This window comes from Colletotrichum orchidophilum (genome assembly GCF_001831195.1).
Source record: "Colletotrichum orchidophilum strain IMI 309357 chromosome Unknown Scaffold_73.1, whole genome shotgun sequence".
Lineage (NCBI taxonomy): Eukaryota > Fungi > Ascomycota > Sordariomycetes > Glomerellales > Glomerellaceae > Colletotrichum > Colletotrichum orchidophilum.
This window is the reverse complement of record NW_019173029.1, coordinates 85,778-97,539: the sequence shown is the minus strand read 5'-3', so window position 1 is coordinate 97,539 and position 11,762 is coordinate 85,778. Positions and strand designations below refer to the sequence as shown.

The 11,762-nt window shown below is 53.2% G+C and overlaps 4 protein-coding genes across 4 annotated transcripts; 3 read left to right on the top strand and 1 right to left on the bottom strand.

The window, feature by feature from the left end:
• Positions 1-432: 432 nt before the first annotated feature.
• CORC01_08529 (uncharacterized protein) lies at positions 433-1,701 on the bottom strand (the record flags this gene model as incomplete). The annotated part of the gene is made up of 2 exons (XM_022620159.1): positions 433-1,353; positions 1,417-1,701. 2 exons carry the CDS (start codon positions 1,699-1,701, stop codon positions 433-435), a joined length of 1,206 nt encoding a protein of 401 aa, XP_022473313.1.
• A 123-nt stretch (positions 1,702-1,824) lies between these two features.
• CORC01_08528 (uncharacterized protein) lies at positions 1,825-2,350 on the top strand (the record flags this gene model as incomplete). The annotated part of the gene is made up of 2 exons (XM_022620158.1): positions 1,825-2,081; positions 2,179-2,350. The coding sequence occupies 2 exons, from the start codon at positions 1,825-1,827 to the stop codon at positions 2,348-2,350; spliced, it is 429 nt and encodes a 142-aa protein (XP_022473312.1).
• A 1,139-nt stretch (positions 2,351-3,489) lies between these two features.
• On the top strand, positions 3,490-4,870 carry CORC01_08527 (uncharacterized protein; the record flags this gene model as incomplete). Its single annotated transcript, XM_022620157.1, has 3 exons — positions 3,490-4,399; positions 4,464-4,582; positions 4,628-4,870. 3 exons carry the CDS (start codon positions 3,490-3,492, stop codon positions 4,868-4,870), a joined length of 1,272 nt encoding a protein of 423 aa, XP_022473311.1.
• A 2,269-nt stretch (positions 4,871-7,139) lies between these two features.
• Positions 7,140-9,514, top strand: CORC01_08526 (uncharacterized protein; the record flags this gene model as incomplete). The annotated part of the gene is made up of 2 exons (XM_022620156.1): positions 7,140-7,335; positions 7,797-9,514. 2 exons carry the CDS (start codon positions 7,140-7,142, stop codon positions 9,512-9,514), a joined length of 1,914 nt encoding a protein of 637 aa, XP_022473310.1.
• Positions 9,515-11,762: the final 2,248 nt, after the last annotated feature.

Sequence of the window (11,762 nt, the reverse complement as noted above, 5' to 3'; positions counted from 1 at the left end):
CGCTGTGCGAATGACTCACGGAAAAGGGGTGACAGTTCAGCGATGTAGAAATGTTTCAGACTTGAGGAACTCTAGCAGGAATTGCACGGAAAACATACGCTGACGCATGATGTTTACTTGTGACATGGATGAAAGAGAATTGAAAAACCAAGGCCCATCATCCGGACGGTAATTTTGCTTTGTAGAACATGTATACTGTTAGTAAACCAAACACGTGTCGTTGTCTTCGCTTCAATAAGGTATGTGTGTGGTCACAATATACTGGCCGAACAGTTGGCTGTCAATACAGGCAGATCCATTAATAGTAAAGTCGTTCAGTTCCAATATACCCTCTACTGATATGGTACAAACCCTCGTCCTCATAACAACCGTTCCTCGTCAAAAACCCAGTGCTTCCAAACGCCCCTCGACAGGATATGTCCAACAGATGAATCACCTCGCCGAAGCAGGGAAATTCCTCGTGCTGAGCAACACCCCCTTAACCCTCCTGATATTGTCCCTGGCCTTCTTGATCTCGTCGTCGGGCTCGTTCTTGCGCGGGCCACCGTACAGCGAGTAGCTGCTGCCGTAGTCAGACGGGCTCGGGTACGCCAGCTGCACGAGGTCGTCCTTGAGGACGTCCATCTTGGCCTTGAGGTCCGCCACGTCGTCCGCGTCGCCGACGACCGTGGTCTTGAGCCAGGCAGCCTGGTTTTTGAACCATGCCAGCTTGTCAGCCTGCCTGTCGGTCGCGGACTTTTCCCTGTCGCTATCCTCATTTTCCCCCGCACCGGAAAAGCGGTTCCCGGAGCTCGCTAAGGGCGTCGAGGGGATTGAGGTCTGCGTGCCGATATCGCGGTGGAACATTTCGCTAGGGTCTTCGTCGCTGACGCTGCTGCTCCCGTCGTCCGCATCCTTATAGGCCCCCTCGGCAGTGGGGGAGGTCTTCTTGGGGGCGGGGATCTCGGAGACGGTACCCTCAAGCTTCTCGATAATCTTTGCGAGGTTCTGCAAGGTCGTCTCATGGAGGTCATAGCGCGCCTCGGTGAGGTTCTCGATCATTGGCTGGACGAGGTACTTGTTCGTGCCGTAGAGGAGGGTGGAGATGCCGGCGAAGGCGTAGAGGGTGTTGAGGATGCCATTGGCGGTGATGAGCGGCGGGGGGCGGGTCGGTTTTGTGAGGAATTCGGGATAGGTTATCACGGGGGGTTGGTCTGTTTGGCGAGGAAAGGAGAGCTCGTTTTGCGGTGGTGGTGACGGTGATGGTGGTGACGGTGATGGTGGTGTCTGTGATGGTAATGTGTGTGCTGGTGCTGATGACGATGATGTCGTTGCTTGGCTTAGGCTTGGTAGCGATTGCTCTGTTCGAATGGTCTGGAGTCATGGTGTCAGTCGTGGGATCTCGTGAAACAAATCAAAAGCAACGAGGAAGCATACCTCTTGCGCCGGCTCAGATACCGAGCTACCCAACAACTGCTCTATATCCTCGGGCGAGATGCCCTTGGACTTGAGGAATGTCTCCTTTGCTTCCCTCGGCGCGTCTTTGATCTCGTCATCCTGCAAGAACTTTCGGGCGACTTCAAGGCGGTCCACGCGGGAAGAGACGCCATCTTCTTGCTTCGCATCCTGCGAGGTCTCCGGCTCGAGTTCGGGCTCTTTCTTCTGGTCGCGCTGCCATGCCGGGATGCCGGGTGTGCTGCCGTTGTCGTCAGAGTCGCTCATGTTTGCCTACTGCGCCTTACAGCGCCAACAGAAAGTCTGCAACAGTATCTTTCGTAAGATGTCGAGGTTGGTGCAATATCGGATCGCGACTGAGCCGGGCGCAGTTCCGGAGGCGGGCTGTTGATGGTCGGCGGTTCGGCACCTAAGACCACATGCCTCGGCTGGGGAGGCAGAAACGGAAAGGCTGGACGTTCTTTACGGGGTCATTGCTACAGCGCATTACGGGCATTCGATGGCTCCTTCAGTTCTGTACGGTTACTTGAGGCGGGTGGCGGGAAGTGGGACAAACCCCAATGCACGGTGTCCATGGCGACCACCAAAAATGGGGCTTCCGTTTCCGACGTCCGGCGCTTCAGCGGACTTCAGTGCTCTGCTGAAAGGTGAATGAAAGGCTGAACCCCAAGGTGAGGAGGAACCAGCACAAGCATCTCATTGAGAATCCGTCTCAACTATAGCAATCATAATTCATCTCGCCCGCCTTGAAAATCCTCAAAGTGGTACGAGATTCACTCCTGTTTCAAGCCAACGAAGGCCCTTAATCGGGACCATCCAATTCGCTCTGCCGCGCGATCACCAACGATCTCCAATTGTCTTCTCGACTGGCCGCCTTCACCGACGCATCTCGCCGTGCGACCAAGGATCAAGGTGAGTTTGTACCGGGCCAACCGCCCATTTTGTTTTTTGTATAGATGAGCAGGAAAATGTTGAAGTGAACTCGCTAAGTAGGGGATAGTAAGAACCGCAACGAAAAGCTCACGCGCCAGACGCTGGGTGAGAAAGCAAGCGTCAAGCAAAGAGACGCAGGAGAAAGAAGAGAGAGCGACACACGCAGGAGGCGACGAGATCCAGTCGATCCCAAAAGTCTCAGTTCCCGTTTCCAGGGGGTTCACTTTTTTTTTTCTGCCTCTGCGGCTTGGGCTTGGCCACAGCCACCACACGTTTCCCAGTAACCTTGCCGTGCCTGGATCCAGCTTATGAGGCGATAGGCCACCAAAGGCGATTATCCCACTTGCCGTTCGCCTGATTGCGCGCATCTTGCTTGCTGCGGCTAAGCGTCGTCTATCCTCCGCAAGGTATCAATCGGTAAGCTCAAAATCCCATCGCAGATGCGACTTTCCTTTTAGCTTTTTTGTCCCTCTGTCACACTCCGCGCTACGCCTCCATCAACCTTCACCACGTACATCATCCCTCCTCCAATCACGTATCAACATCGCCGGATTGCCGGGCCAAGTCAAGTGAGGCAAGCAGCAACGGCATCGGCTTGCAAAGCAACATCTCCGAGAAGAAAGAGACTCTATCGGCCGGGTGTGCACATGCCACGAATCCGATTTGGTTCCACGAGACTACTGTCGAAAAGTAGCCGTGTCGAGAGTACGGGTTGTTAAGAAGAACCCAAAAGAGCGCCCGCGCGTTTGTGCGATTCATTAAGAAAGGAACGCGTTGAAACCTACCTGGGCTAAAGTTGCATCTCGGCCAACTACATTTATTGCCTTACCTCATCTCCCGTATCAAGGGATCAGATTCCCTAGCAGCAGTGCCACCTCACCCTTCCCCTTCCTTGTCTGGACCGGCCCCCCGAGCTTACCTTAAATCAACCTCCCGCGTCCAATCTTGGATAAAAAACTCCCCCACCATCATCCCGAAACCACCCTAAACCTTTTCACTCCAAGATATCCCATCTTCGTTCAGTACACAAACCGCTCAAACGTAGCATATTAACCCCCTCACGCGTCATTGTTCTGCCAACACAAGCCATTTCCAAGAGACCACGTTCGCACATATCCAGACATGGCTTCGCGACCGCGCCGTTCGGCGGCCAAGAAGGCTCAAGAACAGATTACTGACTGGGCCGATAGCGAGCGAACCAGCAGCATGTCTACACGTGCTCGTCGCTCAGATGGCCGAACTTCGGGCGTCTCCCGCGGCCCGCCTTCATCACCGGGAAGTGAGCACCTAAACCTCACTGTCAAGGTGCCCGCGAACAAGCTTCGTGAGGCCACTAGCAGAGGACGGAACTCGACGGGAAACAGCATTTCGGTCAACAGTCGGGGTTCTTTCGGAGGTAGCGAGGTTGTTGCCGGCAGACGCAACCGCGGCCCAAAGAAGAGCTACGTTGTCGAATCTGACAGCGACGAGGAAGAAGATGATGAAGACGAGGAAATGGAGGAGCCTGACGCCGATGGCGATGACGACGACATGGAAGTCGACGCCGAGGGCGAGGAAGAAGATGCCGATGGCGACATCGACATGGACACCCCTGCGGCCCCCACCATCAAGATCTCCTTGCCCAAGGCTGGAAAGGTCACTCCTCGACGACCAGCAGCGGCGAGAGTGATCGAGGACGATGATGATGATGAGGAGGAGCTCAGCGAAATCGAAGTCAGCGACCCCGAGAATACGATGAACATGAGCATCGATGTTGGGGGCGCTGGCGATGACGATGACGAGGACGACGAGGAAGACGAGGAAGAGGATGCCGAAGGTGAAGAGGAAGATGCCGAGGGCGAAGAAGAGGACGCTGAGGGCGAAGAGGAAGAGGAGATTGAAGTTGCCGACGAGACCGCGGGAATTGACGCCGAAGGCGAGCTCGACAGCGATCTGGGTAGTCGTGAGGGCACTCCTGATTTGACCAAGATGACGAGGAGACAGCGTGCTCGCTTCGAGGACGAGCCTCAACAGTACATGAAGCTTTCAGACGGTAAGAGTCGCCATATGTGCGAGGTACCTCGATAAAAGCAGAAACTGATGTGAGGTCTTTACAGAGGTCCAAGCAAAGAAAGTCTTCACTGCGGAAGAGTTGTCGATGAGAAGAGCAGAGATGGCGCGTCGTCGACGGAATCTGTCTGACAAGCGCAACGAAGAAGTCAAGGCAAGTGTTTTGGTATATCTGGCCATTCGTAGGGCGTGTGCTAACTGCCAATAACAGATGGAGACCATCAACAAGCTTTTGAAGAAACAGGCGCCCAAGACCAAGGGCAAGGGAGGTGCCAATGGTGAGGACACGCCCGGCAACGATTCACAGAAGCCCGACGTCGCGTTCATCCGCTGGGTCAACTCCAAGAAGGGCAGCATTGTTGCTGTGCCCGATGAGATTATCGGAGGACCAACGGGCAAGGTATTTGTGCCCGGAAGTCTGAAGTCTGGCAAAATGGTTGAGGAAGTCGCATAAAGGAACTTTGGATCTGTTTTACCTTTTCTGCTACTTTGCTGTCTGACCGAGCTATATCTCGCGCTGTCTTCAAGTCAGGGGCTACCTGAAGCGCAGATGGGAGTAACCTCCGTGGTAGACAGGCGTCGTTTGATAGAGTGGGCGGCGCTGGGCAAAAATTGGTATCATTTTGCAATACACACCATCAGCAATAGATGATAACTAAGTAACGGGTCTAGACCTTTGTTTTTCCTTTCATTGGCATGATCTGCATTAATTGCTTCAGCTTCATCAGACAAGCGACTGGATATCTGTCGGAGAAACAGCCCCCTGGTAGCAAAATACGGTATCCAGGACTTGGGTTTCGGAGCTGGCCGTCTTGTCGTCAATTCAGCGCTCAACACATCAGCGATCAGCTGTGTGGTGATGCGACAGCGACGATCCTTTCCCACACCACGGAGCATCCCCGTGGAGCATTGGAGCATGGCGGCAGCAGTCGTGCCGCTTGTTTAGGTAATCACATCGGTGGAGATCCTTGCAGAAAGCGTCATGTGGTCGTCCCTCCCCGCCTCAGACCTTACCTGAAAGAGTCGAAGCTTTTGTGATTGCTTCTCCGCATTTTTCTACACGTGTACTGAGCGGGCGTGTTACCGCTGATGAACTCCCCATCATGTAGACCGAGGGTTGGTCGGCACGTCGGGTGTTGACATGGATAGGTTGGTAGGTAAGTAGGCACTAAGCCAGCAAGTAATCTTGGGGAAAGCTTACTTACCTCCTCTCGGTAGACGGACGTTGGAGGATGTGGATGCATGAAAATTGTTGCTGTTTGAATTGATACAATCATCCCCGAGGGTTACTGCTAATATGTTCGAGTGGCACGATGCCGGCGCATGGGTTCAAGGCACTCAGAAGGGGCACAATGAAGCGGACCTGGGGAAGAAGGGGGAGGGGGGGGATGTAGATTGTCTGAGGCTCCGGTTGAAAGACTTTGGGGGATTGGAAATGCTTCACGTCATGATTCATGGGGTTGGTTCAGCAAGCTTACACCACTTCCCTTCAGCAGTACGGACTACTTCATGGATGGCCGGTTCACTATTCATCCATGGGCAGTACCTCGGCAGATTGTTTTGTACGCAGTACAAATAATGACTTGGAGGTGGCCTGCAGCATTCCGCAGCATTCCGCGACCCGGGGCATGTTCTTTTGCCCAGGGAGCCAACCACACCCCGGATCTGCACCTGCAAGAAGCCGGGACGGGGATGAGACCTACCTGACTGGTCGGTGACAGGAGCGAAGTCGAGCAGGAGAAACAAGCGACGAGCCAGCCAGCAAACCGCAGGCAAGCCTACCAAGATATCAAGCAATCAAGCAAACTCATGGCACGCTGCAGCTCGCCAGAAACTGCCTTGGGCGAGGAGGACGTCGTACGTCGTCCGTCCCTCTGCTTTGTCAAGCCAATGACAGTCTTCTGGTTCGGAGACGGCCCAAAGCACCAAAGTACGCTTTTCTCGAAATCAGGAAAGGGACGCGCTACCGAAAAGTCGTCGCGATGCGTATCCGCAGAAGCCAGGTTTGTCAGACCGGGGCAGGTGACCATTGAGATTTTCCGAGGGTTCTGTCTTACTGTGATGTGAAGCTTGAAGGTGAGCTCGGATCCGATGCCGATGGCGATGTTACTCTGGGAGAGCAAACTTTGCAGAGCCATGTCGCGTGGACAGTCACACCAAGGCCTTCTCCCACGTCTCCCCACTTTCCTTCCCATCGTAAGCGCAAAGCCTGCCTCTCCTTTCGGTATTGACCTTTAGGTAAGTTATAGCGAAGAGCAGGACATGAATGAGTTTCCAGTGCTGCTCAGGCAAGCAGACAGGCAGGTCGGCAAGCACCTTACCAAACTTCCCGACGAAAGGTGCCTTTTTACAATATTGGATACATCTTTGCTGAGGTGGCACTTGCTGACAGGCACAAGCTCAGGCGCAACTGCCAACCGCCGAGGGCACTTCCCGACTACCTAGTGACATTGAAGCCTGATGGATGGATCCCTGTCCACCCTTTTTTTTTTTTTTTTTTTCCCCCTTCAACCCTTTGAGAAGGTGGGAAAAAATGGTCCTGGCGAGAGCTTTCCAGTTAGCGTAAGTCGCAAGAAATAGAGTCAGAATTGCCTTTTTGCATCCACCTTCTGACTTTTTGCTTGCGCGAACGAACTTCATGCCTTGTTGGACCCTGGACGCCCTGCTCCCCTCCCTCCTCGTCTCGCACAGCAGTCCTGGTCGATCCCGCTCTTTCATAAACCATGGCGTTACCTTCTTCGCACGCTGAGGCGCCATCCATTGCTACATCCATGCCTAGCCAACGACACCACCCTACGTCTGCATCAGCATCTGCGTCTGCTTCTGATTCTTCTGCTGCTGCTGCTTCTTATTCTTCTTCTTCTTCTGCTCCCCGCGGCTGCGGCGACGAGGTCACCGCTCCTCCTCCTTCAGATCAAGGTGAGTGAGCCAGAGACAGGACGCTAAGCCGAGATGGTCCTGGCACCTTCTGTCTCCTCTCCCTGACCTTCTCTTTCACACGCGCTACACGCACTACAGGCATCAAGTCCGAGCCTGGTATAGCCTGGCGTTTGTTCACTTGTCCATCCTCCACCTTTTTATATATCTCTCCCATGCGCCTCCTTCCCCCAAGACAGACAGAAATGGAATAGACGGGGCAAGGTTCTGGACCGCTTTGGCTTACCCGCCGACATTGCACCCCAATACTTACCTACTACATACACGATGCCAAAGAGTGGCCCACACTTTACGACCCTCCTCCTTCCTCTGCCCCGTTTTCATTTTGTTCACAACACCCTGGAATCGGTGCATATTGCATGACTGATGGGTGTAGTGTTGCACAAACCCAAAACAGAGTACAGGCCATATACATGACAGGATTGATATAACTGACAGTTCAGCCCCCTGGGAAACCAACATCAGACCACCCGCGGCCGCGACCACCACCCCAGTCCCAGTCCCAGATCCAGACATCGGCGCGCTCCAGCTCCATCACATTCACCAACCCACCCCGCAAGCGACTGCAACGGAGACGGCTACCGCTACCGCTGCTACGCCAGCATTAGCTTCTACGCCTACGGCAACCCTGCCCGAAGCTTCACTTGCCCGTCTTATAAAGCGGACGGCACCCGATTTCTCCTCCCTCGACGCGCCTCCCATGCCTCCTATTTCTCCTTCGTCGTCAGCTGCACCTTCGGCCAACCCCCCGTCAAAGACAGATCCACACCCCTCCTCCTCGAATTCCAAGATGCTCTTCTCAGACATGTACAAGTCCCCACGCTCACCGCTGGCCAAGTTCCGCCTGTCCATGTCACAGCAGCCTCTGGCCTTGGACTTACCCGAGTACGATCCTGAATTGCTTAGCAAGGACAAAGAAAAGCAAAAGGCAGCTGTCAAGAAGTACTTGACCGCCAAGATTCGCAACGATTGGGAATTCGTCTGGCCACCAGTCGTATCCCCGCCCCAAAACGGCGATGCTGCACCTGATATGAGTGCTACACCCGAACAAGAAACCGCCGAGAAACCGCAACAAGAATCCCCAGAACCAAAGGTCGAAGCTACTGCAACCTCAAATGATGAGGCAATCGACACCATAGGCAGCGAAGAAGAAGAGGAGGAAGACAGCGACGCCGAATCCGTGTACAGCACCGTCTCAGAAGACGCGGCGCATTTCAAGCCTCGCCTAGAATGGGTGTCTGACCTGTCCGACGAGGACCCTCCCCTGTCTCTCTCTCCATTCCGCTTCGACAGCCCTGACGCAATCGGGGCGACGGTGAAGGCATCTATAGCAGACAAGCGTGCGCGGAGAAGGCGAGCGCTGCGGGAGGAGATGGAATGGAATGAAGGACTGGCTTGCTTCGAGGCAAGGCGTAATGCCTGGACAGGCGCAAGGACGGTACGCGTTCGCACCAAGCCCGTCTCTCCTACGCAGACATTCTCCCCTCTCTCACCACGCCGCCTCTTCTTCCGCTCTTCATTTTCCCATCCCCAACCCGCTCCTGCCTCTCCAGCATCGCCTGCGCACTCTCTGCAGCAGCGAGTGAGTAATGAAGCCTCGGCCGCTGTATCAGACGGTTCTGAGCTTTCGAAAGCTCCGTCCAAGGAGCTCACAGCGCAAAAGTCCAAGGAGTCTCAAAAGTCGACGGCATCTCCCACATCGACGACATACCCCGTCGAGACGCTTGTTCCTATCCCTGCGCCACTTCTGCCGCCAGGTAACCCAATGCGCGCATCCATTACCCCCTCCGTATACATCTCCCTATACGAGAAGGTGATAGTGCATGCGCTTACACCTTCATGTCCCGTCAACTTGTCGGACATGATTCGGGCGTGCGTGGTTGGCTGGAAGCGGGATGGCGAGTGGCCACCGAAGCCCTCAGCCGCCGAGCCCGGTATTGTAGCCGTAAGACGGCGGAAGAAGTCAGTGGCGGACGGACAGGGCCCGAATCCCACTCGTAGGATGAGCTTCGGTTTCTTGGGTAGGGGCGAGAAGGCAGCCGAGGCTCAGGACGACAGCACCGGGAAGGGCATTAGAAAGAGCCTTCAAAGAGTCCTGGGTCTTGGGCATCACCATACTGCCTCGACTGCATCCGCCAATGGAGGTAACAATGGCGCGTAAGGGGGAGGACATTGCCATTCCGCAGGCTTCTCTACGAAGGATAATGATTTTGATGAAAGGAGATATAATATGGATGATCTTGCTTTTGGGTAATAGGCATCACAAGGGTGACAAAAAGGGGTTGCTCTATGGAGGTTCCGTGGGCGTGCGACTGCACGGGACTGGAAGGTTGTTCTTGCGACAGATACCCATACAATCCATTCTTAGGATGGTCGGTGGCAGCAGGCCACATTAATGAACACGGTTCTCTTGGTGCATAAAGAATCTTCAACATCTTTCCTATCACCGATGGCATAAGGTCTCATTCCAAAGGTTTATTGTTAGAAGATGTTGAATGCCATACCCAAGCTTCCGCAACTCCTGCACTTTTATGTAGTTGAGACGTCTCCCAACCCCAGAAAGAAACAAGATGATTAAGGCAAAAGAGGAGACTTCTCCGAAGCTCGGGAGGGGAAATGACCAGTTTTGGGCTGCTAGAGCCTCCAATCTCAAGACAGGCTGTTGGCCTACCGTGACGGTTGGACTTGGGAACTTACTTTGCAACTTTAGACATTGCCACCAAGTACCGCGACCAGGCATCGTCAAATGCTAGACGGTGGTGGTCCGGGGGGTATGATCCCACTGGTTTTAAGCAGGTTCAGCTAGCTGTAGATGTAGGTTGAAATACGTGAAGATGGAAGCTTGACCTGATCGACTTGTATGTACGTCAATAGGTGTATCTAAAGCGTGTGAAATGGAGGCTGAAGGGAGGGGGCAAGGCTTCCCTAATCAGTTGGGATGAAGTTCATACGATAATAGCTCAAAGGTGACCTAGCAGATTAGATAGACCACTCATTCCTGCTGATGCTAGAGGTACCTGTTCCACTGATCTGAACGTGGCAGCCGAGGAAGCAAAAGTTAAACTAGTAGGTTCCTATCAAGAGCAAAAAGTAATAGCTTCCATGCCTAAATGAGTGAGTGGAAAGCATCATTCAGCTCTGCCTTGCCATCAAGACAAATTACTAGTACTTGTGAGGGTAACATTACTATTACGACCACCACTCTTCCTGGGCCGAATATTTGCTTTCCACTGATCCGATCTTGCATCGTGGAACGCTACAGTCCGAATCAAGATATGGCGTTTTTGATATGCTCCTCTGCCACGTAAATGCCTCGCCGAAGCATCAAATACACATGGGTCACAGCTCCATAGTCGGCCAATGCTGAGATCCCCAGACTCTTCCAGTTGTGGCATCATCTCAGTAAGCGTGGAAAGAATGACAGCAAGAAAGAGATAGGGTCTCAGACTCGTGTAGATGGATTGGCCCCTATATAGTTTAGATAAGATCCTGGTCGATCGTTGCCTTCGAACACCTACTCTGCAGTTCTCTCTTTCCTTTGGTCAAAGACTCTTTCAGGACCACCTCCAAGCTAGGTGGGTAAAGTGACGAAACATTCTACGGCTTGGCTGCGAGAGAAAAAAGGTGTACAGCCAACATTAGCAAATACAAGGAAAACGAATTGCCCTTCGCTCACATTCACCTAAACAAAGGCTCACTAGAAAAAAGAACACCGCCACCGATCTTCTCTTACAGACCAACCGACCGCCGCAAGGTGCATTTAGAGCAGGGCATAGGTCGCTGTTCGTCAGAGTCATGGATTGATGCCTCTTGTGCTCTGGGTTCTAAGCAAGAACTGAGTGGCCCATCGAAAACACGTACTGGGCTTTTCGGCTTTGGCCATCATGCATAATAAGAGCTCTTGTCTCTCTGCTGCTAGTCTCACTTGACCACATGTGACATGTCCGCACGCAAATATGCTGCAAACAAAGGTACACTACGGACGAGAATTGGCCATAAAGGAGAACAGGCCGCAGACGATAGTTAATCACGAGCGGCAGGTGTTAGATAATATTTCAAACAGCCTATGGTCCCTGTGTGCTTTCTGGACTGGCTAGATGCAACTCGCCTGGCCTTTTTTGTCCCCGTTCCTCCAGCATCCATACTTATATTTGACGGTACGGACTCGAACTACCTGGCTACGCGTTACTTTTAAGCCCTTCGATAGTTGATAATAGGTCTAGGGCTTACGTGTGCCTGTTTTTTTTAATACTTCATAGATAACAACAATGTGACGTTGCCTTTGCTTCGATATATGGCTGCCATAGATTTTACTCTGGGTGTCAGACGCCCGCGTACACAGAAAGCAGTATCTGATACATCATCTGCAAGTTGAGCGCTTTACGCACGAGAATTTTGAGTACACAAGC